Source organism: Rhea pennata, chromosome 4, assembly GCF_028389875.1.
Source record: "Rhea pennata isolate bPtePen1 chromosome 4, bPtePen1.pri, whole genome shotgun sequence".
NCBI lineage: Eukaryota > Metazoa > Chordata > Aves > Rheiformes > Rheidae > Rhea > Rhea pennata.
Window position 1 is genome coordinate 25,776,759 of NC_084666.1, and position 24,769 is coordinate 25,801,527.

The 24,769-nt window shown below is 39.9% G+C and overlaps 1 protein-coding gene across 7 annotated transcripts in view; it reads left to right on the top strand.

Annotated features, from left to right (window-relative positions):
- Positions 1 to 24,769, top strand: part of LIMCH1 (LIM and calponin homology domains 1) — a 181,358-nt gene that overhangs the window by 95,959 nt on the left and 60,630 nt on the right. For all 7 annotated transcript variants that reach the window (XM_062575501.1, XM_062575496.1, XM_062575499.1 and 4 more), the window contains 4 exons: positions 11,771 to 11,877; positions 15,225 to 15,255; positions 18,323 to 18,433; positions 22,694 to 22,889. In XM_062575501.1, coding sequence (XP_062431485.1) covers positions 11,771 to 11,877; positions 15,225 to 15,255; positions 18,323 to 18,433; positions 22,694 to 22,889 — 445 coding nt within the window. The remainder of the gene's footprint in view (positions 1 to 11,770; positions 11,878 to 15,224; positions 15,256 to 18,322; positions 18,434 to 22,693; positions 22,890 to 24,769) is intronic.

Below are 24,769 nucleotides of genomic sequence, written 5' to 3' on the forward strand. Positions count from 1 at the left end.
TGGATACACCTCTCTTTGACCAACCAACTGTAGTCTGAGTCTCCTTATTGGGAAAAGGAAAGAATAGCAATTGTTTTAAATTTGCCCTTTTCATTTATAGACTGTCATCAGCTAAGCTTTGTCTCTGTCTATATTATCTGTCTTTAAATTGCAAAAGTTTTCAGAAACAGCAAGTCAGGAGTTGAAAGCTTGTTGTTTGATGATGCATGAATACCTCTGCAAGTCTTACTTATGTGACTGATCTAGGCAGGAGGCTTTGGCTATACCCAGGTAAGATTAATTATAAGTGTGGTTTAGTTGTTTTTCTCTACAAACAAAAGATGTTTGCAGATCTGGTTAGGGCAGAAGGCAAGGTATAAACTGAAATTTAAGGAGTAAAATTTCAGTAATAACTGATTTTTTCCACCTTTCTTTTCCTGCCCCTAAGTCTAACAAGCTACTCCTGCCACCTCTACGGCTTACTTCCTGAGAGCTGGTGCAATACCTATGTCCATCTTCCCATATTTGCCACTTTGTGCATTCCTAGAGGAGAGAAGATGTAGCACAAGTAGGCTTCAAGCACACCTGTAGTGTGTTAACAGAAAAGGGAAGAACAGAAATTATGTCTTGAGAGAGAAGAGGCCCTTTTCTTCTATATTCTGCCTCTTAGAGGAACCTGAACCATAACATTTTGCAAGAGTTGGGAGAAAACCTTTCATCAAGAAAAAAAACACTTTTAAGAAGAATTCCTTTTTTTCCATCTTGACTTTATCATTGATTTATTCCATAAATGTTAGGCAATTTACATTCTGCTTTTTGAATATAGTATATAATTGTTCTTTTCCTTCCTGCTGCAAGCTTTGTCTTCAGAACTGTAAACCACTATGTCATCCAAATGCAACCCATGGAACCTGCTTCCCAAGTGGCCCTTCAGAAGCATCTGCACAACCTCTATAGACTTAATCAACAATAATAATGGCAGTTGGCTATTTTGCATAGTCTATCCAAATTTGCAGTTACTATAGCTTTGATAATAATTCTGTCAACGTTCGAGTTATGTATAGCAAATAATTTATTGATGATTGAAAAGGGACAGAAAATAAAGTCACTGCAGTACTATTGAGTCACTCGTCTTATCTTGAATATTTACCATATTAAATCCAAAATAGGAAAATTTCAGCATAATTTTTACAGTTACAGCCGTATGACACCTGGACATTTATGTTTTTTGAGTCTGAGAATCTACAGGTAAATGGATTTTGATATTTATTAATTTAGACAGTTACAATATGTATGGTCAAAGTTAAGACTAGACATTGATTTACTTAAAATCTTTTTGCATAGATACTTTGATTGTCTGTAAAATGCACATGCAACAAACAGACTTACACAGATTTTTTTCCCCTTCCTTTCCTCACTGAAGTCATTCTAGACAACCAAGTGTGAAAGCTTTCAATTTATTTTTTTTGCTGGAAGTAAAATAATAATGTATTTTTTTTTCAACTGGAATGTGCTGGAACTTCATTCAGTATAAAAAACCAATTAAAAAAAAACTTAGTATTTTTTAGACTTGAACAGTTTTTTTTAGAAGCATTTGCAAGGAAACCCCAACACTGAAGAGGTACAGTATGTTTTATGTAATGTTGGCATGAAAATGCAAAGCTATGAGTGGGGGAGAAATGTATGGCAGGTATCATATAACAGCAGCAAAGAGATTTCTGATGTTTATCAAACCTTGAACACCACAGATTATTAAAACATATTCCTTGGCAATAAAGAGTAGATGTTTAATTTGAAAGGAGAAAAGGAATTTGTTGCTTTTTTTCCAGAGGTCATGAACTGAGCAGGAATGAGTCCTCCTTGGCGGTTTCACTATTTTGCTGTTTGCCTTTGGGAATAGAAATTTGGTCTGATTTTAACAGCTACTGCCAGGCCCTCGGCCCCCACAGGCAGCTTTCTTGTGTCTTTTGAGGCCCACCTTCAGCAGTTGTGCTTGGATATCGGGGCTCAGAGGCCTCCAACTGCTCTGGCTGTGCAGAACCCTGATCCTTGCATAGCTGATTGATGTGTCTGCTGAGAGAAGTCTGAGTATTGGCCAGTTGTTACTGTTTGTTCACTTAAATGGAAGATAACTCTGCTTAATATATCAAGCCAAAGAGAACATACCAAGTAAAAACAAGGGGCAAGAAAGTAAAGTCATGTTAGTAGTTGCTGTGAGATTATCTGATGCGGCCGGTGGTGGTAATATGTTCACTTGCAGAGGTTTCTTGGAGAGCTGGTTTCAATTTTTAAATATCTGTTCCTTTGTACTGTTACAGTTTCGTGCCGTAAAAGTACACTGCACATGCCAGCTTTTTTCTGGCCCTGAATGTTCAAAATTTCATACACAGCTAGTTCTGTACAGCTGGATGCAGCGAAACCTTTTCAACTGAGATTCATCAGGCACACATTTTCATAATATCCTGTATTTTCCATACAATTCAAATGAAATCTGCTAATGTGCCTGAATAGGAAGACAGCTGAGAAATGACCAGGAGAAAATAAGAATTAAGGCTATAACTCTTAAGATGTCTCTGTGTCATACAGCCATCTGTTACTTTATGATTAATTAGGTTCACTCTCGTGTATCAGAAAAACATCAGGTGTAAATCTCATGAATGCTTATTTCCAGTTTCTCTTTCTGTCCTTGCTGTCTGGTTTGGATGTGCAGAGAGGGAGCAACAGAAACATTCATTTTGGTGATCACAAGTTAAAAAGTGTTTTCCAGATAGTCATCTCTGTGTATGTGCTTGCAAGTGCAGTGCACTGATTATGCTCAAAGTGCCCTACTGTAGTTCACAATAGGTTGTGTAAGACAAGTAATGATCATCCAACACGCTTTTTCAGGTGGAGGTGTACAAGATTCGCCTCGTTTTCCTCCTCTGCTCCATCTCAAAACTCCTGTGGCAAGTCGGACCTGATGATTCCCTGGAGCAGTCAGACAGCTCTTCCTGGAAAATAGGGTTATTATTTTCTCCATAGTTCAAGCAAAGGTAGAAAGCAGGCTCTGAGTAACGTGCCGTGAGACACCAGATGTGATGAACGGATCCCAGGAAGCTTGGCAGAGAAAGGAAGGAAGAGTACGTAAGAAAAGCTAGTATCTTGTATTAGATCTACCAACATAGTTAAGGAAAACATGGGGGAAAAAAGTAGCACATAGACTTACTTCGCATAGGTAATCTTTATAACTACCGCAGTACAGTTTCTCAGCAGGAACACACATATAATAGCTCCTGGGAAACATCTGTTGGGCTATGGCACATGTGGCTTAACACATGATTGCCATGACAGCAGTCAGGAAAGGTAAAGGTTTGTTCAGCGATGTTTGGGTGTAGCTGATTGCTGTATGTAACACATGAAAGACTTGTTTGTGTTGGAGCTTGAGCTATTCGCAGTGTTTCTTTTAAACTACCCTGAGGGTGTACTTTTCAGGTATATCACTCAAGAGGCAATTCAACTTTATTCATCTATGAATTTCTTTTTTTTTCATATGCAGGTCAGTCTACTTCTAAATGGTATGTCTAGTGGAAACTCTGCTCCTTCATATTTAAGGCTCAGGTTGGTGGCCCCATTACTTGTAACCCACTGATTTGTAGGCTCTTTTCATCCTCACAGTATTTACTGTAGTAGTTGCTACAATTTATCACTCTGGAGTTAATAAAGTTTATGTGTTTTTTGTTTACTGGAAGAAGTTTGCTCTAGATGGCTGTCCTTGAGATCTCCTAAGTAAGTAGTCATGCTGTGTAGTTTTCTTAACAATTATGTTATTTCTTAACAAATCATGTCCTAATAATTACACAGAAATACATCAAAGCTAGAAAAGAGCATTTTGTTCTTGGTTATGGATTTCTTATCCATTTGCATATTTTGCTGTAAAGCTCAGTTGTTGGGCAAGGATATACAGCGAACTGAGAATGTCCAGTTTGCCCCAAAAGAATGTTTGGAGAGAAATGTTGTGACACTAAACATGATTTCAGGGTTCCTTGAAATCTCTGTTTAGATATATATATCGTCCTATTTCCAGAACTCATAATCCATGATGTGTGAGAGCAAGTGAAGGTCAAATTTGTCTTCATGGCTTTTTTTTTTCTTCATTCCTTCTTGAGATAGTGTAAATATTCCCAGGAGTATGGGTAGGAAGGGGTACAGACCTCAAATCCTGAGCTCCTGTTGCGCTGAGAGCATTGTGTTGTGATGTTTCTTTCATTCTCTTTTTTTTCCCCAGCCTACTCTGCAGTAAGTTTTATAATGGCATGTGCCATAGCCCAGCCAACAACACAGAGCGAGGCAAATGACAGTCCTTTCCATCATAGCAAAAGGAATCTAGCTTTGCTTTTTTGCTGGCGTCACCTCTCTCTTTGTGTTTTTACCCACCTGACTCTAGATTTAACAAGATGAGTTCCCAGCACCTTCTAGGAGGCTTTTAGCTGCATGTCACTGTACATGAGCTTGCTGTTGGTGAGGTTTATTCATCCCCCTCCCCCCCCAAAAAAAGATAAGTGGGTAACAGAAGAAATCACGAAACTGAGACCCAAATCCTCAGAAGCCAAGAAGCATGATTTGGTACTGAAAAGCTGTGGAGAGGGAGTAGAAAGGACATTTTGACCCCTTCCTTGGCCATAGTGTGGCTGTAACGATAGCATATGGCATGAGGTAGGCACTTGTTCTCCAAGACTGGGTGGATGCTGACATCTGGCTATGATTTCATCAGCATCAGAGCTAGTGAATAGCCTGAACATGCTTTGGGGGTTTGATTTGCTTGCCTGTGCTGTGTCTTCATCGCTGTAAACAAAAACGTCTTACTCTGGTGTATCTTGGATTTGGCAAACCTGAAGAAATACGCATCATCTGATTGCTGTCCTCCAAAAGACTGGGATGTTGACTTATCCCCCAGTTGTTTAAATGTTTCATTTGTGTCTTTGGGGATGATGACCTGATGCAGCGAGGAGCAATATATCAGGGCCTACTTAAACAGTGAAGTCATAGGGTCTGCTTGGTGCTCACACTCTGCGCTCCCCTCCCACCCCCGCGTGGCTTGCTTTTGCTGTTGTGTTGAAGGCTGCTCTTGATTATCTCCTTTCCTGTGACCCCCTCCTATTCCTCCTTTTCCCTATTATCCTTCCCCTTCCCTGTCTACAGTGTCTCTTCCCTCCTTCTACATCATAGCTTGCTGCAGAGATTTTAAGCTCATTTAAAAAATTTGCAGAAATAAGATAAATAATCCATTCTGTTCAGTACCCAGATTTCACACTGTGTTTATACTTCCTGCCTGGGACCTGCAAAGCCATTTTATGCTCTGAACTCCTTGCATTTGCCTTTCGTTATGCACAGATATGGCCATTCCTGTCAGGGGATTTTAGCGATAACCACAGTATTAATACACTAGGTCACATAAGAAACTTAGATATGTGGTTGAAATTTGTTACAGGCCAAAATTTTTGAAAAGCAAACCAGCTGATGGTTAAGGACAGATTCAAGAAATTTCAAAGGTAATCAATTATTAAGACTGAACACTGCTACTCTATTTCTTGTTTACTTACGGAATTGCAAGCTTTTAATTTTAAACAGTGTGCTTTTGGAAGGAAACCTGAGGGGCAAATATACATATGATGTGCTTTGCTTAAAACACTTCATTGGTGTATTATGTGTTTTTAGAGTGCCTCCTCCCCAAATTCTCATGCATGCTTCTTTTTGTTTATTTTCTGTTGAAATGCTCCATTAATATAGAATGAATGTGCTCATGTTTTATATGAGACTAATAATTGCAACTAGTAGCAAAAGATTTTGCTGGATGTCAAAAATGCAAAGAGAAGAAGCTCACTAAGAAGATAAATGGAGTGTGCTCTTTCTTTTGCCCTGCTTCACACTATCAAAGTGGGGTAAGTTTTGCACTTATCAGTTTAGGCATTTGTAATCCAACCTAGAAAATTAATTTCCAATATACTAAGTCCCATTGGAAGCAGTAGAATTTAAGCACGTTGGTAGGAAGTTGGCAGGTCTCACTTGATCACCAGATCTGGGGAACTGGTACTGAACATCTTTTGGCAGCCTTAGATAATATTTGCAGATTGTTTAGAGCCACTTTTGAGGTTACTGTTTTGTTCTTTGTAGTTGCAGAATGCTCTCAGCAGACCTTTTCTCCTTCATGTTTTTTTTAAGATTTTTTTTGCCTTTTTGCTCAGTGACCAGGACTGTCGTTTCAGGAGACACATCCCTTCCTTGCTGACTGCCCAAAGGGAAGCAGAAGAAGGTCTGTCTCCCTTCGCAGAGACGGGCTTTGTGGTCTTCTCCGCTGAGCCCTTCCAGGTGCCACTTGTCAGGCTCTTGCCTGCTGGTGCTCAGCCCAGAGGACCTCAGCCCTTTTCCCTGCCGCTCCGACGGCGCAGCTTGCGGAGCTGTACAGCTTCGCCTTCTGCCAGCCCCAAACTCTTCCCATTTTGATCTCATCGTCACTGCATTTATTCCCTGGGACTAGTTTTTGTCCTAGAGGCTCATGTGATTCCACACATGGTAGTAATTTTTTCCTTTGCCCTTCTACTGTTTTCCGTCTGTCTCACTGCTGTGAAGTGTTGTTTTGAGGAGAAAGGAGAGTCAGCTGTAGCGCGATAGTCTGTTCCTGCTTTTGCTGCTTCCGTTTCTTGTGATTTCTGTTTGCTTTCTTTGGGGTGGTATCTGAAACTGAGCTGGTGAGCTGGTGAATGGAGGTGGGTGGAGTGAGGTTAGGGCAACATCTGTGAATGGCAGCTGTTTGGCTTCCCGGCCAGTTGGTGTATCTGCGGTAATTCTTGCTGCTCTGGAATTTTATTGTAGTTTGAGAGGCAAGGATCGGATCAAACTGACTGACTGGTGAGTTTTACTTTCCCTCTTTGGTCCTAGTGTCACTCTTACTCTCTTTTTCCTTGTGATGCATTTAGTATTTATTAGGTAAGGCCCTTACGTGCTGGAATCCTTTCGGGTTGTATATAGCTTTGTCCCCTTTAATGATATTACAGGGATCACCTTCAGTTCTGATGTGGTGCTGTCCTTTATGTTCTGGGTATAAAAGCATCCTAAATTTTCTAAATGCCTATGTCCTGACTGTAACTGAGTTGCTTCCAGATCTTCTGATTTGGAAACTCTTATGGAAAGCAGTGTTTCATAAAATAATTTTCTACAAAGAAACCCCTGGGGGGGGGGGGGGAAATATGGGAATGTTGGGAAGTTCCCAGCTTATCTCAAAAAACCCCTTTCCTTGTAGATTTGAACTGAATATTTCAGTGTTGCATTTCAGTCAGACTGTGAATCTGTCAAAAATGATTGATTTTATGTATTTTTTTCATTATCAGTTTTTTATTTAAATGGAAAAATTAGAGAATTTGGAAGAAATGTTAGGAGTTAATAAAATGCTTTTAAGTGCCTGAATTTGAAATTGCTCGGAAAAGCAGTTTGGAAATTCTTTTTTATTTTTTTCTTTGAAATCTTCAATTTATTCTGGAACAGAATAAAGGACTTGAGCAGTCCAGAAATGAAAAATGCCACCTGTTCCTCTGCAGCTGTCCTATAAAACTGTGCAGTGCTACTGGCAACTATTAATATCCCAAACTTTTTGATGTGACATGCACTTAGCATTTTATTCAGTATTTTCTGCAAACATATAGGTTGGTATTGTTTTTTTTTTCCCTAAGTTTATCTGTATACCTGATCTAGGCTGTGTACATCTGATAAATTATCATTCCACAGTGATAAGCTGCATTTTGGATTTGCAGGGTGGTTGGAGTGAGAATGCTTAGTATACTATTGTGAAAGATGAAAGGAATGGAAGTGGGCCAAATTCAAGCTGTTTTCCATTGCATCTGATCAGCAGATCCTATGGAGAGAATTTGCCTGCTGTGAATATTTGATTCTCACTAGCTTGAGCTGTCTTGTGTGTTGGCAGTGCTACAGTGTGAATTTGCGGTGGCTTTCCAGGGTGTCTATCCTATACAACTGCCAATTTCTGTTTTTACAGGATTTAGGATTTTGTGCTCCACTTTGTGTGTAGGGGGGGGAATGACATAATGGTTTACAGTGAATATATTTTTACATTTATAGCACATGAGTTATCTGTTTTTTAAAAAACAGTAGATCAAAAAATATTTATGAGCGAGTGGCATGTCCTCCCTCCCTCGCACCCTTCTTCCCTCATTACGCTTTACGTAGTCCCTCTGCCTCTGCTGCGGTGTGTGTTACCTGCAGGTGTTTGTGCTGGCTACGGCGATTTTGTAGAGGTGAGGGTTATTTCCTATCTGCAAACAAGGCAACTGAGAAGCTGTCTCGTCCCCCATCGTGAAAAGACGATCGCGCTGAAATGCGGTTGTGCGAGCAGGAGGAGGTGGGGGGAGCTCTGTGCTCTCTTCCTTCCTCGTGCTGCGGGCTAGCACCATGTGTCCTTCTGCCTGGGGTCCGTGGGGTCACTGCCCCGTGCTCCCTTCCTTCTGCTCCGTGGCTGTCTTTGCCCCCAAAAGTGGTGATGTTTTGTGTGTTTGTTAATTCTTCTGTTCCAAAATTCAGTCTAGCAAAACATTTCTATTGCGTGTAATGCAGAACTAACGGTAACTGCCAGGACTCTGCTTAGGCAAGCAGAGAATTCTTGTTTTTTAACTTACTGGTTAACTGATAAAACTTATGTTTGTGTCCTTTATCTATCACTGCAGTGAAGCATCTTCTGTAAGCAGACTGTTCATAATTTTTATGATTTTAATAGATAAAGCCTACTTTTGTACAAAATCTAGCAAATTTGCAAGGGAAATTGAAGACTGCAGTCTTTAAACTCACCCTCTGTTTGTACAAAAGACAAGAACCACAGAAAGATGTCTGATTCAAATGAGCCTCTGAACACTTCTTGTGTGGACTAAAACCAAACCAAGGCAGCTGGAGAGCATTGCAGATCCTTTGGGGCTGGAGGAAATGGGGTGCTGACCAAGTGACTGCTCCTCCGTCTGCCCCCATCCAGCAACTGCAGTAAGGGGAGGCACCAGCAAACTGCGCCTGTGATCCTTGCCACTGCTGTGCGACCCGTTTGTGTGAGCTATGTCAGGTTGTGAAGAGCTAGACTTGCACACAGGTGTGTTTCAGCCCTTTTCTGAAGATTAGGATGCTTTAGATACGTTGTTGCTTTTAAATCTTCTTTCTCATTTTTCATTACTTCAGTAGCTAGAGAAGTGGGACCTTGGAATAGATGACTACAAAAAAATGGGTAGTTGCAGCTAACAATAAAGAATTATAATTTTGCTTGTAAAATGGAAGCAAAATCTTCAGAGAACTAAAGAAGCCAGGACTTGGCCTATGAAAGGTGTAGTAATCCACAGAGAAAGCTTTCCTAGGGGTTGGGTTTTAATGATAAAACTCATTCTCCTTTGTGTGCTATAGCAGTGTTGTTCTCCAGTGTCCTAACAGCAATAACACGTACAAATTTCACCGGCACTGAAGCACGGTAGGGTAAGTTCAGTTTTGCAGTATGATGAGATACCTTCTGGATTGTGAATAATAGCCTAGGAAGTCTAGGCAGGATCACCTGAACATTTCTCCTTGAAAACAGTTTTTTCTCTCCTTTTAAACAACTCTTGCCATTGTTAAGGCCATTAGGAAATAAAAACTATGGGGTTGTCAACAGAAGCAAAAACTTCTTTCAGCAATCACTACTTGAATCTTGTTGGCCTATGTGGTTTTTCTACTGAGGTGAGATACCAGCTTTCTAAAGAACGCTTTGGGACATGGTGTTACAGTGACTGGTGGCAAACGTTGCTTTTATGATGACCATACAAAAACAGTCATAAGGTTGTGACACTGTTTTTTTGAGAGGTGGATATTTCATCCATAGAAGAACTGAATTTGCAAACTACACAGGCTGCCAAATGACCGATATTTTTGTTACTTTTTATCATTTGAACTTCTGGAATAAAAAGGAGCACAGTTAAAACTCCCTGGAGTTCCCTGACCCTTGATTGCTTTCTAACCTGTTCAGTTGGTATATGCTGTATGGTTTGTGAATTTTGTTAGGAGATGTTGTTAGGAATTTTTTTTAATGCTCTTTCACTATTAGATTTACGCATTGCTCCACCCACCAGTTGGAACTGACCAGAACTGTCCTCCTTCAAAGGCTAAACATAGGAGTTACTCATGTTGCAGTTGGAAATACTGTGGAAAAATTATAATGCAAACAGTAAGCCAGATGGAGAATTTTACAAGCATCTTTTCATGTCATGAATGATGCTATCTCTCTAGGTTATGGGCTTTCTGCTCTCTCAACTGTTGTTCCTTTCTCCTTGGCTTCCTTCCAGAGCAGTTAAGTTTCAGCCAGGGAAAAAAAGCGGATTTGGAGTCCTCTAAATTTCCAAACCCGTATTTCTTGTGGTGAGGCTGGTGACAGCAAGCTTTGTGTGCAAGACTGTTGGCATGCAGAGTGCCACAGCAATTAGCATGCTGAGCACTGCACTCTGATGAAGTAAACAGGACTGCTCTCGCCGGGCTGTGCAGGAACCACCTAAGCGAAAGCCTGAGAGCAGATGTGGTCAAGCTCTGGTTGCATCGGAGGGGATAAGAGGTGAAAGCTGCCCCATCTCTTCAAGCCTTTGCCTGTCTTCCTAATCTTAAAAAAAAAAAAAAGGAGAGAGAGCAAGAGAGAGAAATCTCTTGTATTTCAGGCATCTAAAACACACTCTAGTTCTCTAACTCTTCATGTGGCAAGTCATTTTTAGTGGAAAGAAGAGCTGGCCATGCTAGATGAATGCTCTTACAGAATATCAGCCTCTACATTTGCTCTTTACTTGTCCACACATTCATCATTGTGGTTCCTGATTTAGTAGCTTGCAAGTCTAATAACTTGTTCTCTTCTGACCTTCAACATTTACCTTCATAAGAAAGTTTCACTGGTTTAATGAAAGGATGTGGGGGAGAAGTACATGTGAATATGTGTATATAAAATATATATTAAACATACGCACACACATACTGATCGAATCCCCTCAGTGAATAGCTGTATATGATCACTCTAACTTGCTCGGAAATAAGTTTATTTCAGTTTGACTTAATCTTGCTATTTACTAATACTAGATATTGATTTAAGCGATAGTAAATAAGTTGCTCAGAAAAGCGTAAATTCTCCATGAACTGTGTTACAAAGTTGGTGCTATTTTCTCTTACCGACTGTGGTTATCTGGACTGTAGTTGGAGGCTTTTGTTTGGGGAGAGAGCGCTACACCTCTTTTCCCAATGGCTTCTGGCTGGTTAGTCAGAGAAGCAGCAGAAAGGCTGTATTAACTAGCTATAACCGACTCGCTCATACTGATATGCAAAATGTTTTCTGAACAAACTCCTTGCCTAAATGGGAGCTGGCCTTTGCTTATCTACCCTGCCCGCTTGCTTCAGAAATCCAGCCATTGCCCTTCTGCTTTGTAACATGCTCAAGCTGTGCTGGCAGCCCACAGCGGTAGGAGGGGCAGTTAGCATGTTTCTTTGGTTTCAAAAAATTGCCAAAATCTATGTTTGGAAAGAGAAAATAAACTTGTTGGGAGTTATGCATTTAGAAAAAGAAAAGTTGTGTTTCTTACTGGGTCTTCAAACAGAATGTATCACTTTTAAAATGATATAACTGGCAATGTCTTGGGTTGTTCCTTTAGATAACGATCTGCTGTTGGCAAGTTGTTACTGGGTTCGTCAGGGAGTGGTCAGTTTGGTAGGATTGCCTTTTCCGATGAAGAAGAGTTATATGTATTTAATTTTTGCCTTGTTTCAGGATAATATCATCTTATTCTTAAGAGGCTGCAAAGAGCTGGGGCTTAAAGAATCTCAGCTCTTTGATCCGGGTGACCTTCAGGACACATCAAACAGAGTAACTGTCAAGTAAGTACATCAGCAGTTTGCAGTTAGCATGTTGTAACCCCAGATACATGTGATTCAACCGTAAATATTGAAGAAAGAGCAAAAAGGGTAGAGAACTGTTGTTTGTATGAAGTGAATAAGAAGCTGAGTTTTTCTGAAACCAGCAGCACAGGCAAGAATAGACTGTTCTCTTCAGCAGTCTTTCTCTAAGGGCAGTCTTTTTTTCCCAGCGAGATCAAGCACAACTCTCTTAAAATACTTGTTTAGTTCAAACAACAAGATTGTGTGGGACTTGGTGGGTGGGGGGTGATAACTTTCTTTTGTCTCTCTAACTAATGAACTGTGGAGGCTGGGGAAAAAAGTCACTGCTGTGTTATTTCAGATTAAACATTTTGAAGATTCATTATAGGACTTAGGTTGTTGTTTTTGAACCAGTAAGTGAAGGTCTCTCGGACAATACAAGGTGCAGACATGAGTACAGCCTATTTATTTTCTAACCAAAGCGATAGGTTGTGACACACTGCTGTCTTTGAGCTCTGGACGTCTGTGCAAACTATATAAACTGGGCATGCCCTGGTTTAGATGCTTTACCACCCCATCCAAAACTACCACACACATGCATTTTTATTGCAGCATAATGTACAGATATTAATGCTAATAGCTAATTTGCTTTTTTTTTTCCTTTTTTTTTGCTGAAATGATTTTTAAAGATTTCCATTTATTCAACAGCTTTTTTTGCCATGATATGTACACATCCCTCATTACTGTAAAGGTTTGATGTGCGTAGACTCTAATGCTTATATTTTGAGCAATTCTGTGAAGTGATGTAAAATACAGATGAGAAACTATCACAGAAAGAATTACTGACTTGCCTAAGAAAACACAATGTAGGCTTGAATCAAAGTCTGTGTAGTCATAGACTGGTGTCTTAAATATGGACTGTGGACAATTTCAGGGAAGACTTTGTCATCATGGACTAGAGGACCAGAAACAGTCAGACAAATGGTATTTTCCTCTCATTTATACTAGTGGAAATCAAGTATTTCCATCTACTCGCCCCCAAACACACATACAATTTCATAAAATTAACAAGACTTTTAATTGCTGTTACTTAAAAGTTATCTTGAAATTTTGGGGTCTATCATATGTAATGTTAAAAAGTTACTGTTCTAAGACAGACAGACACTGCTGAGTTCAGTGAATGGGCTTACTTCATTTGGCCAGAAAGATCACTAATGAAATCCTGGTCAGACATATCCATCCTAGAAAAATATATGGAAACGATTTACTAAATTTCAGCAGCATTCTATTTTTTTCCCTTCTGGCAGTGAAAGTTGGGCAAGTTTTCATGGTGTTCAAGCACTGTCTGGGAAAATTCAAAGATTCTGAAAATCAATTGGCCACTTTCCTTGCTTTGAGGAGTAGTCTCCAGCTTTTTGCTCCTTTCCAAATTTCTGGCTTTGAGCATGAGGCACTTCTCCTATGTACATACCAGTAAGAGGGGACATATAGTGAACCTGCAGTGAGGCTTTCCTAGCCTTGTTCTAAGTCTGGCAATATTGCCATGAAAGATGTTCTTCATGATGTCCCATAAAAGCATGATGATGCATGGCTGGCTAGTGTTATGAAACAATCCCTAATCTCCGTTTAAAAACAGAGAGAAACGGTGCTTCTTGTAAGAAGCTTGACCTTTTGGAGTTGCGGATAGCAGAGCACCTTGTTGGAGGCTGGTGCAAAGAGTGGGATGAGCTCGCAGCTCCAGAGAGAGCTGTCCAGCATATAAGCAAGTTAAACTGGGAGGAATAAACTGTGGAGAGCTGGGTTGGCCCACAGCTGAATACAATACTAGGTGGATGTGAAATGTCCCCCTGGCAGGGATTTTTTCCCCCCTCAACTCTACAGAGAAAGCAGCTATGGAACCAAGCCAGATGTTTTCCTATTATTGTCCAAGTTCATGCTGAGTAACTGAGCGAGGTGTGCAAGCCAAGTCCATGACTGTTGTAGAGAAATATGTTCAAGACTGTCTTCTGCTAACTAGATCCCAAAGTATGAAGGTGATTTCCCCCCTGCCCCTGAAGACTTTTAGGCTGTTTTTTAAACACAATAAAAACAGTATTTGTTCTGTGGCTAAAGAGGAATATGGCATTATTGCACATGATTAAGATAATGGCATATTTTAAACATCTTTTTTCATATAGATGTTAATAGAAGTAAGCATTAGATGTATTTTTTTTGGATCATTCAGCTTATAAAACTTATGAGCTAATGCTGTAAAGAATTTCTTCTTGACTTGTTAAACAGGACTCTTTTCCACTGCTGTTTTATTAAAAAAATAGGACTATGTTTTATTTTTCTTAGCATTGATGGATAGCATTTTGACTTCAAAAGGTGTTATCACAAAACACTTAATTTTAGGCTTTTTCTGTTCTCAGAAATATAAATACATTTATTTTTGATTCTGTCAGGTAACTTCTATTGCTGGACTGGACTTGCTGTTAAAATAGAGGCAATTCCATTATATAATAACCAGGAGACAATGTGTACTAAGTCTGAAGTGCTCTTATTTATTTTTAGCATCTAAGAACAATGCACATTCCCTTCATTCTTTTTTTAATAACTTCTTTGCTGACTTTTGAAATGTTGTTTATGTTTGTGCAAACCTCATGCTTTGTTGTTTCTAACATAAAATTTCCACACTTGTTGAGAAATGTTGGTGAAAAGTAAATTGCGAAGGATGCTGATGTTCAATCTGAGTACTTGAGCATACATTCATAAAGCAGCATATGTTTTTCACAACAGGTTCTGTTGTAACTGGCAGGATCTTTGTTGCTTCTTCCATCTTCCTTGTTCTCTGTGATGCTTATTTGCTTGGAAACACCTGCTCTATTTCCTTAATATTTGTGTTGAGTATGTTCTTGTCATATGCATGTTAAGTTGCTTTCAAAATCTGTATGGGTTGCATGATTTATTAAAGAACACGGGTTTGACCATGGGATTACAGCAGAATGTGTTTTAGCAGTGAGGACTTTGGTCTTCTTTTTTGAACAAATCAGCAACTCTGTATAAAGGAAATATTTTTGGCACTGTTTTACTTTACTCTGGGACCATTACAAACACATTTTCTTTTTGTACTTTCAGAATCCTAATTTAATGATTGAAGTAATGGTGACAAAATACTCCCACATTATGAATAAATGAATGTGTGAACTACATCTTCTTAGCTTTCATGTGTTTCCAGCCAGCAGAAGAATTCTGCCGACTTTTGTTAGGGAAAACGTGCTCTGCTGCATACACGCTCTTGGAAAGTGTGTCTGCTTTCTGATTTTTTTTTCCTCTGTTTTTTTTTCTGTGTGTGTGTGTGCAACCAGGAACATTGACTATAGTAGGAAGCTGAAAAATGTAAGTACATAACTTGGAGTATTTTTTTCTTTCTTCCTTTTTTTTGTCTGGTTAATCCTATATTTGGCCTGAGTTAGAATTCTCTCAGTAAAAGGTCAGTATGGTTGAGTATCACTGAAAAGTACTTTTGAACACAAGTGTAACCAGGCTCTATTGGAAATTTAGGCAGAGCTGCTATAGCAAAGCATCTTTAGAGGAGAAATAAAATGGAGAATGGTTGTCTCTGCCTAGATAAGGAAATGAGCAGTGTAATCTCTGCTCTCTATTCTGCTTTTGACTGGGAGCAGCTTGACTCTCACCTGAAGCCTTGCTTTTGTAGCATTTTGTGAATATACTAGGCATAAGGTAAATTTGCACAAAGCATTTAAAATGAAGCGAAAGGATTGTAATAGATCTGGATACAAATCTTCACTGTCAGGCTTACTAGCTTTCTCTTTGTTCTTCCAAACAAATAAGTGTTTTCCCGGAAAGGCTAATTCCATTTTACTCTAATTTCGTGTTGATTTAAACTATTGACAGTAGTAATGGATTTGGTGGTTGTTAAATGGAAAGAAAATGGCCAAACTTTGCTGGTCTCAGTTAGTTATTCTTCTAAAGCCTAGCAAGCTGTCTGTCTTGAGTCATCTGTAAACTACAGTAAATTCAGTTTTTTATTTTGCTGACATCCCTATAAATTGTGAGGAAATGCCAAGACCTTTTCCTAATAATTTTGCAAGCCAGTAGTCATAGTTACAGGTAAAAATCACACAACTAATTTATCCTGTCTTTCCTTTCCATCAGTAGAGTAGTATCTTTCTCTTCTAACACCCAAAGTTGAAGGGAAAGAAGTTGTAGTTCAGTTTTGGCATTTTGGCACCTTTGTGGGCACAGGTTAAATATCTCTGTATAGAGTTATTATTTTAAAAGTAAAGTTAGTAAAGTTAGCTTTAAATAGCGTCCTCCATCCTGTGTTTGTAGGCAGTATATGCTTTCCAGGTGCATGATACTGTAATTCCGGCTGGCAGCCAGTCGGAATTGCTTGCAAATGTAACATTTTTTGGGAGGGGGCTGAAAAAAAAGACAGCTGGGGATAAAGAAAGGAAAAAGAGAAAGTGATCAGATGCTAGCAGAAATAAGTAAAAGATACCACAACCTTCATCGGAGAACTGGACAGAAAAATGAGCTGGACAGTTTCCAAGTTGCTAGGAGTACTATATCTGCAAGTGTTTTCACTTAACCTGAGAACGTGTACTGTAAGAAATTTTTACATAATTTTGTTGTTCGGTGCTGGCTGAAGGCAAATAGTTCAAATAGAAGGTTTTTTTTACAAACCCCTCCCCCCAATATTGGCAAAACTATCTTTTTCTCCTCAGTAGAATCATATCAATTTGGATGCAATTTCAAAATGATGGGAAAAAAGGTACTATATTGAAAGAGTTATTCAGTTATTTAGTGGCATGTATATTATTTATCTTATGCACCACAGTTGTGCTTTTAAACTAGCAATCTGTATGACAACTAGTGTATTCTTTTCTGGTAGGGCCTCAGCTAGAGTGCTATGTGTGGCTTTGGACATCACACTTAAATAAAAGATAGGGCTGTTAGAGAAAGCTGATGGAAAAAGGATAATCTAAAGTCTGGCATGTATGACTGACGAAGAAGTATTGAAGGAATTTGGATACTTTAGGGAAGAATAGTCTTGATGATCTGTCCTGTCCTGTCCTATCCTATCCCATCCCCTTCCCCCTCCCACACACCTTTGAATTTCTCCTACTTCTATTTTCTTTTATTCCCTATGAAGGATGCATTCTATGGCCCTGTCTGATTGGTACATAAAATACTATATTTCAGTTTATTTAGCTTCTTAAGATGATTACTAGCAACTATTGTAGGCAACTATTATTTATTACTGATTGCACATCTTTTCCATATCAAAATATTTCCTGTTTGTTCTTCAGTGAACTACTTTGCTATGCCATGGAGTATGCAGAAATAATGAGCATTAAATGAGAAAAATGTCCTAAGTTCTGCGGTGATGTTTTGACATTTTAGCTTTTGCAAAACATGGAGTTGAACTGCCTTTGATGCTCAGTTTCTAGTCCAAATTGCTGCTGCACAGATACCACTAAAGATAGGGGGCAGCGAGATAAGTGGAGATGTAGGTGGGTTCAGAGGAGGGGGCAGATTGCTTTCTTTGCATTACATAAATATCAGTGGTTTTGGAAGTGTCGGATTTGACCATCCAGAACATCTTAATTTCTCCTTTCCTAGAACAATTACAGCACCAGCAGAGTCAGATCAATCAGTCAGCAAATTCCTTTGCTACCTCAAGGAGCAAGAGGGTATATACATTTGCAAGTGCAATCCTTGGCATTTCTTCTGAGCTAGTTTTGATGTGACTTTTGAGTTATGGATAGGCATTAAGACATAATTTAAATGAAACCACCAACTCTTTCTACTTTAGTAAAACAAAAGCAACGAGATGCACGTGGCTTTTGGTTCACCTTGGGCTGAGCGTTTCTTAAACCTGGGCACGGGAAGCCACCGTTGCGGAGTCATCTTGTTAATTGTGCAGAGATGATTCAAAATGGAACTGCCTTTCCTTTTCTGAAGTGGGCAGGCATCTATTTAAGACATTTTATTTATTGCATTACGCAGAACTATTTTAATTAATGAACAGAAATACTAGTATTCCCTAGGGCTTTTTCCTGTTGGACTTACAAATGGGCATATTTAAAAGTGTGTCTTCTGGAGCCCTCCTCACTTGGCAGTAGTTTCAAATATCCTGTCTAGTTTTTCTATTCAGATTTATTTTTACTGCTTACTTTCCAGCAAGACATGAGAGTTTAAATTTTTTAAAAAATACTAGGAAGATAAAGTGTTAAGTTACATATTCTGTAGGACTGTTTCAATACTTGTCTGGTGTATTTATGTTTAACCATTGAGAGACACTTCCCCTTCAATTTGGATTTGTAACAAAATCCTGTGCTGCTGGGCAATTTAGAATAAATGAGACATAATTGAGGGAAGTAAATATAGTTAAGTAACTGTGTAGATGGCGTCGATTAATTCTTGTTAACTTCTGCAGGTATTAGTCACCATTTATTGGCTAGGGAAAGCGGCAAACAGCTGCACCTCATATAGTGGATCAACCCTGAACCTGAAGGAGTTTGAAGGTTTGCTGGCACAGATGAGAAAGGTATCTTTTCATTATGTTTTGGGAATGAAAATTTATTTCAAATTATTGGTTCTATAAGTACTCTGTTTGTTGCTGTATGTGAAAGAGATTGTGGGCTGCAGTACAAATTGGTTAGTAAACCCCTATTCCCTTTGAAAGTGTTTTCTACTGTACCAAGCCATAAACACAGCTTTTTTGGCAGCCAGCTTTGTGAGGGTGCTAATGATGAAGCACTTGATGTGAAGCAGGGCTTTAGAATTGTCACGTGGCTCTGCCATCTTCATTTCCATCGTCTTTGGTTTGAATTATTTTCATTTATGACACAGTTTCAGCTAGAAGAGCGGAGATTCAGAAATAAGCTGGCAAGACCCAGGGGAGCAGAGATTTTATTTTCTTTAAATGTTCAGTCTCATGGGCAGCTCTTTCCTTATTCAGTTTTCAATTGCAACACAAAGCATCAAACTAAGTATCTAAATAAAGCTAAGGGCTAGAAGGAAGAGATCACGTTTCACAAAGGACATGGCTCCATGGTTTTGCCATGCTCCAAATTCTTGTGGAAAGCAGATTTTAGAGGTGGCTTGTGATGAGCTGAGCTGAGCTGTGCTGGAAAGGAAGAGTTGCTGTTGCTGCGGGGTGGTTTGGGGACTGTTGGTTGAGCACTACAGCATGTGCTGAGCCTGGGGCGGGGACACTGAGCTCCAGCAGTAGTTAACGCTGATATCCCAGCATGCGTTTCCTGGGGATGGAAGTGGGGAGGAGCAGGCATGTGAAGGCGGCAGCCCCCACTGCTAGCGTTGCCTGTGTTGGCCATGCTGCTCATGAAGGAACGAGGGGAAATGGGAGAGGAAAAGAGAACTTCCGACTTCTCTGCAGAGGTTTATTTTTGTCCTCATTTGAAATTGCCCATGCAAATCACGCAGGACTTTGCCACTCATGAGTGAAATGACTGAGACTAAGCGATGAAGAAGTTAAGTTATTATTTGAATTGTTTCCAAACAGGAGATACAGGGAAGAAGCAGTCCTTGCTCCAGGGAGTTTGTAATCTTAGAGGTGAAACAGCAATAGACAAGGGAGCTAATGCAGAAAAATTGTCAAAATTCAGTTTGCTATAATGCTAACACCACATGGTATCATAGTTTCCTTTTTAATATTTAATCTCACAGTGTGAGGCTCCTCTTCTTCTGAGTTGTATTTACCCATCTAGCTGATCATTAGAGTATTTAGGAAGTCCCCTTGGGCCCTTTCGTGGGTTGAAACAGCCCAGGCCCAAAAGGTAGGGTTGCCAGTGGAGCTGATAGTGGTGCGCCTGGCTTGGAAGGGCAGAGCGCTACAGGTAGAAGACAAGAGCAAGGGGCTGGAATTTGATTTGTTGCAGATGTTGGAAGCAGAAGCCTCCTCTGTTGGAAGAGAATTCTCATAAAAGCTGTATATCCTTTAATGTAAAACCAGAGCACTTCTCAGTGCTGAAGAGTCTGTCCGGATGGTGCTGTTATGAGGCCACTGGCGACTTGCTTTGTAAGTTCCCCTCTCTGCTCTGACACCCCCTCAGTATTTCAGGTGGGCTCTTGGGGGCTTTCCTCTTACTGAATTTGGAGGCCATTTGGTTGTAAAATAGAACATATAGAACATGCTGGTCATGCTGGGAACACTCTGATGTTCCTTTTAGCTGAGACTGAGTGATGAAAAGACACTTTATCACATTCTCTACTGGCATTTTTTCCACAGAGTTTAATAATTCAATCGACCATAAATAATAGTTCATTCTGTTTTAGTTTTTCTGTTATAAATCCTCTTTATCCTCTTATTTTAATAAACAAATCCAAAAGACAGCTCCAGTGTAAATTGTCTTGGATTCATCCTTTTTTACTTCAAAATGAAAGAACTATTCATTTCTAATTTTATTCATGACTACTCTGTTTTTAATTTCATTAACTATTTGGAGATGCATTCTTCTTTACTTTAAAACTGGGAATTCCATGTGACCAAACATTCCTGCTTTTTGATTACATTCAGAGGGTTGAGTTTCCTGCATTTTACATTTGGCAATCACACTTTCTATACCACTTGGTGACACATTCTATTTTTAATTAGATCATGTGAAAGACAAGTGTGCTGTTACGTGTTGTGTTACAGCATTATCAGTCCTGCAGATAATCACCTTTTTTTTCCCCCCATTGATAAAATTTGGAAGGTGATATCTGTTCAGTGCGGGACAAGTATCTGTTTCTGAGACAGTGTTTCGCTGGGTGAGTAGTTTGCCAAGGGGAAAGCTATAAAGAACATGTTTACAAAAGTCTAGGATACCATCCTGATGCTTGCCTCCTAATTCCTAGTGAGTTGCATGCAAAATTAACATAAACAGGCCTTTGAAAGCAGGGCTGCAGAACTCATTAGTTCACAATTGGACTGTTTTCAAACTCTGAAAAGATAGTGAATGCAGGATGGGGCTTTCTGCCTTGCTTGAAGTTACAGAACTGTAGCTGTTGAGTGTTTCTGTGTCATTCAAATACAATAATTTAAGAAAATGGAAGTGTGCCTGAGGATTGAGAATAGCTGATTGGTGTGAAGAGATGAGAAGGTTTAGGGAATTTGGATTTAAGAAAGCTTCTGGATTGTTTCTGCAGCAGGATTTTGATGGGATTTTTGGTTTTGTTTTTGGATCTCTGCAAATCACTCAGACTTCAGGGAGACAAATCTTTGTTGTCTGGTGTTTCTGTAGGTATTCTGGTTCACATGCTAAGCAGGAATGGAGAAGGAAATTACATAGGATTCAATTACTACTTTTTTAGACATTTTTTACTTTCTTTTCAAAAATATTTTCATTTCAGCTTGCAGTGGAGTTACTTATTGGCATTACCACAATTTCGCTTGGCCTTAGGGAACCTTTGCCGCTGTCCTTGCGGTGGTATTTTGGCAGAGCAGTGGTGAGTGGCGCTAATTAAGCCTTGCTCCTGAAAAGTCTGCAGGACGTTGGGTCTGATCTTTCCCTTTCCCTTTGAGCCTCCCTGTTTTCCAGCATGGTCACTTTTGTGTGATATTGCAGTCCTCTCCTCCCTCAATTGCTTCTCCTCCAGCAACTCTCCTTTGTTAAGGAGGTTGCCGGCTATAGCGTACTGTGATGCTCTTGACTGATCTGCTCGCTGGCAGTGCTAGCAACGGGTGAAACCTTAGCAGTGGAGGACAGTAGGAGCTGTACTGAACTTAGCCATTATGCTCCAGCTAGCTGCAACCAAGGGGTGCTTTTTAATTAGGAATTAATATTCAAAGGCTTCTGAAAAAAAAAATCACATTCCAGCCTCTTTCGGTTGCAAAATGTCAGTCTGATAATAGCACCCACATTTCTGACTTTACTTACTGTCGGAGAAGAAAAAACAGATTTATCTTTGAATAAAAGTAGTTATTTTTGGTTTTCTCAGCCTGTGCTATTGTAATTAATGGTAAGACACTCACTAAAACAAGGGATTTATTATAATGCAAGGGTGAGGATGGCTTCAATTGACCTTTCCCTCTGCTGGAGTTTCAGTGTTTTAGTATGTGCTGCTTGCACTGGAAAGAATTTATAATCACAGGGCTGTCAAAGACAACCATTGTTCTCACTGCTCTGAACATGTGGGTCAGCTACAAGTGCTTTCATATCCCCCAGAGCCAGGAGCTGGCAAAGAGTAAAGAGCACAACTGAATTCTTCTGAGGCATCAGGAAAAGCATTTTGCATATTTTTCATTGCTGATTGCTTCAGAAAGACATCCCTCTTTCATAACAGGAATTTCTCTTCGAGGTAGAGGGAGGCTGGGGCACACTGCTTCATTATTTTGCTGAGCTGAAGCAGCAACAACAAATGCTGTCTGCTAGTGTTCCAGCCAGATACCATAGATAGGCAAGGGGAGGAGAGGAAATCTTTTGGAAAGTAGGAGACTTAAACTTGATGCAGGCATGATGTTAAAATTATAGTACCTTTGCCTGTGCTATGGACTATGGACGGCAAGTCAAGTTTCAGGTCTTTTTCGGTTTTGATCAGTTTTTTAACCTACCTATGGCAGCATTTTCTCAGATCGTATTAATCTAATGAGCATGGTTTCCTCTTAATCAGCATAAAATTAGGCTTTATTGCGAGCTTGCACTTCTGCTATGAAGGGAAAAAAGGGCAGAAAACAAGGAAATCTGTTTTTGGGGGAGGAGATTTTTAGTGCTTTAGAAGCTGCTTTGATATCTGATGTATAATGAGTCTCACTGACATGTCAGTGGCCTCTTTCTGAAGAGATGCCTCCTGTACTTCCATGTAGGAAACTGAGGATATTGAGAGCCCAAAGCGCAGCATTCGTGACAGCGGCTATATAGACTGCTGGGACTCTGAACGGAGCGATTCTCTCTCCCCGCCTCGCCACGGCAGAGATGACTCCTTCGACAGCCTGGACTCGTTTGGATCCCGCTCGCAGCAGACGCCGTCCCCAGATGTAGTGCTCAGAGGAAGCAGTGATGGTAAGTGCTGGTCACAGTAAGGCACGTGCATAACTTTGTGACATACGAGCAACATTTCTGGAGCAAATAAGCCATTCGGAAGCTGGACACAGCCCTGAATCATGCTAATCCAGCAAGAGAACCTCTCTGTGAACACTGATTTGTGCCTCCTGAGATTGAGATGACTTTGCCAACAACTTATTTTAAGTCTGTCTCAGTTAGGATAGTGTAGCATTGGAAAATGAATTACATCATAGCAGTATAATTTTATGATTGGCAGAGCGCTTTTCTGGGCTACTGTGTAAGAGGATGTTGTGCTCCTCTAACAGATTTTAGTTTATAAACTAGGCTGAGGCAAAAAATAAAAGCACGGGATTGGGGAGATATTGAAGTGAATAAAATTCTGCCTAAATAAAACCTGGACAGCTAAATGAAATATAGAAGTGTCTTGGAAATGACTGATATTTGACAGCCTTTTGAAGTCCGATATAGAACATCTTGCCAACTGCCATATTTGTGTTTTCCTGGTATTTAGAAAATTGGGTAACATGATAGCTCCAAGCACCAGAGCTGTGGTTATCTTTTTACACCTTTGAGTGTGGAGATACAGCTCTTGGCTTATAGAAGGGGTGCTGCTTCTCTGCCTTTTCTGATTCACAGAGGCTTTCTTAGGCTTGTAAACACAGGGTACTGGATGAGAAAGTACTCACTAGAGAGTAAACGTAGAGTACGCATGTAGGTTACCTGTTTTGAACTGGACTCCAGTTCAGAACAAAAAGACCCTTGATTTGGGCTCCCTCTGCTCAGGATGGATGAGTTGGTCGAACGTCATCATTGTCAGAGATTTCTTCAAACCTCAGCTATCCTCAGAAACTCGTGACTCTGCGATTGTCTCCACTTTTTGTTTAGACATTCTGAGGTTCCATTAATGATGCTATGTATTCATTTGTTCTTAACCAAGACAGGCCAAACAAAATTACTGGCACAAAAGTATATTGTGAATTTGTGTAACTAGCTCGTTCCTATTGTGTCTGGTCCTTTCTTGCTGTTCCCTTTCCCTCTTCTTCATCTCTTTCCAAGCAAACATTGAATAACTCAATCTGCTGCAAAAGCTCTTAGCAAATAACATTCCTAGCATATTTAGTCCTCTTTTCCTTCCCCCACTTTGAATTATACGCAAACTACTTGCCATTTTTATGACTTCATTGTTCTCAGTTTTTCATTAGGTAGCTCAGTGAATTAGCTAGTAATTCACTAGCTCAGTGAATTACTGAGAGGACCCAACTTGGGTGGCTTCCTCTCTCCCCAAGAAGGGCAATAGCTGTTGCATATGCAAATCTTGCAAAGGGGGCCAATGGCCGGAGAGATCCAACACTCCAAAGGTGAGAGAAGGTTTGAATGCTGATGGGAGAATTGGGTGAATATGCACCATTTCAGTCATCAAACCAGGGCCTATGGTTTGATGAGTGAAAGGCCTCTTCCCTTGGAAGAGAACTATTCATGTAAGTTCTTTTTGAATTACTTGAAGACCTATGATGGTGCAGGGAATATAGTGATTGTCTGTGAAGTGGCTTCCAACATGGCTATGTGAGGACAGCTCCATTGCAGATGTTCTTCAAGATATTTGTCCTTCCATTTGGGAGTTGTATTTTCCAGGAAAAGTCTTGCCTAAGTTTCCGTGAATATGATTTTTTTTTAATGATGGTAAGTACCAGGAAGCTGATTTCATTTGACCAGAGTTAATAAGGTATTCACTCAGCTCTGTTCATCCCCCATGTTATTCTCTGTAATTCTTAATTTTTATCTCTCAAATTATTGCTTTTCTTTGCCAACAGATATTCAATCTTTGTTGTACTGATCTATCCATTAAATGCTACAGATCCCTTCCCCCTCTCCTTTCC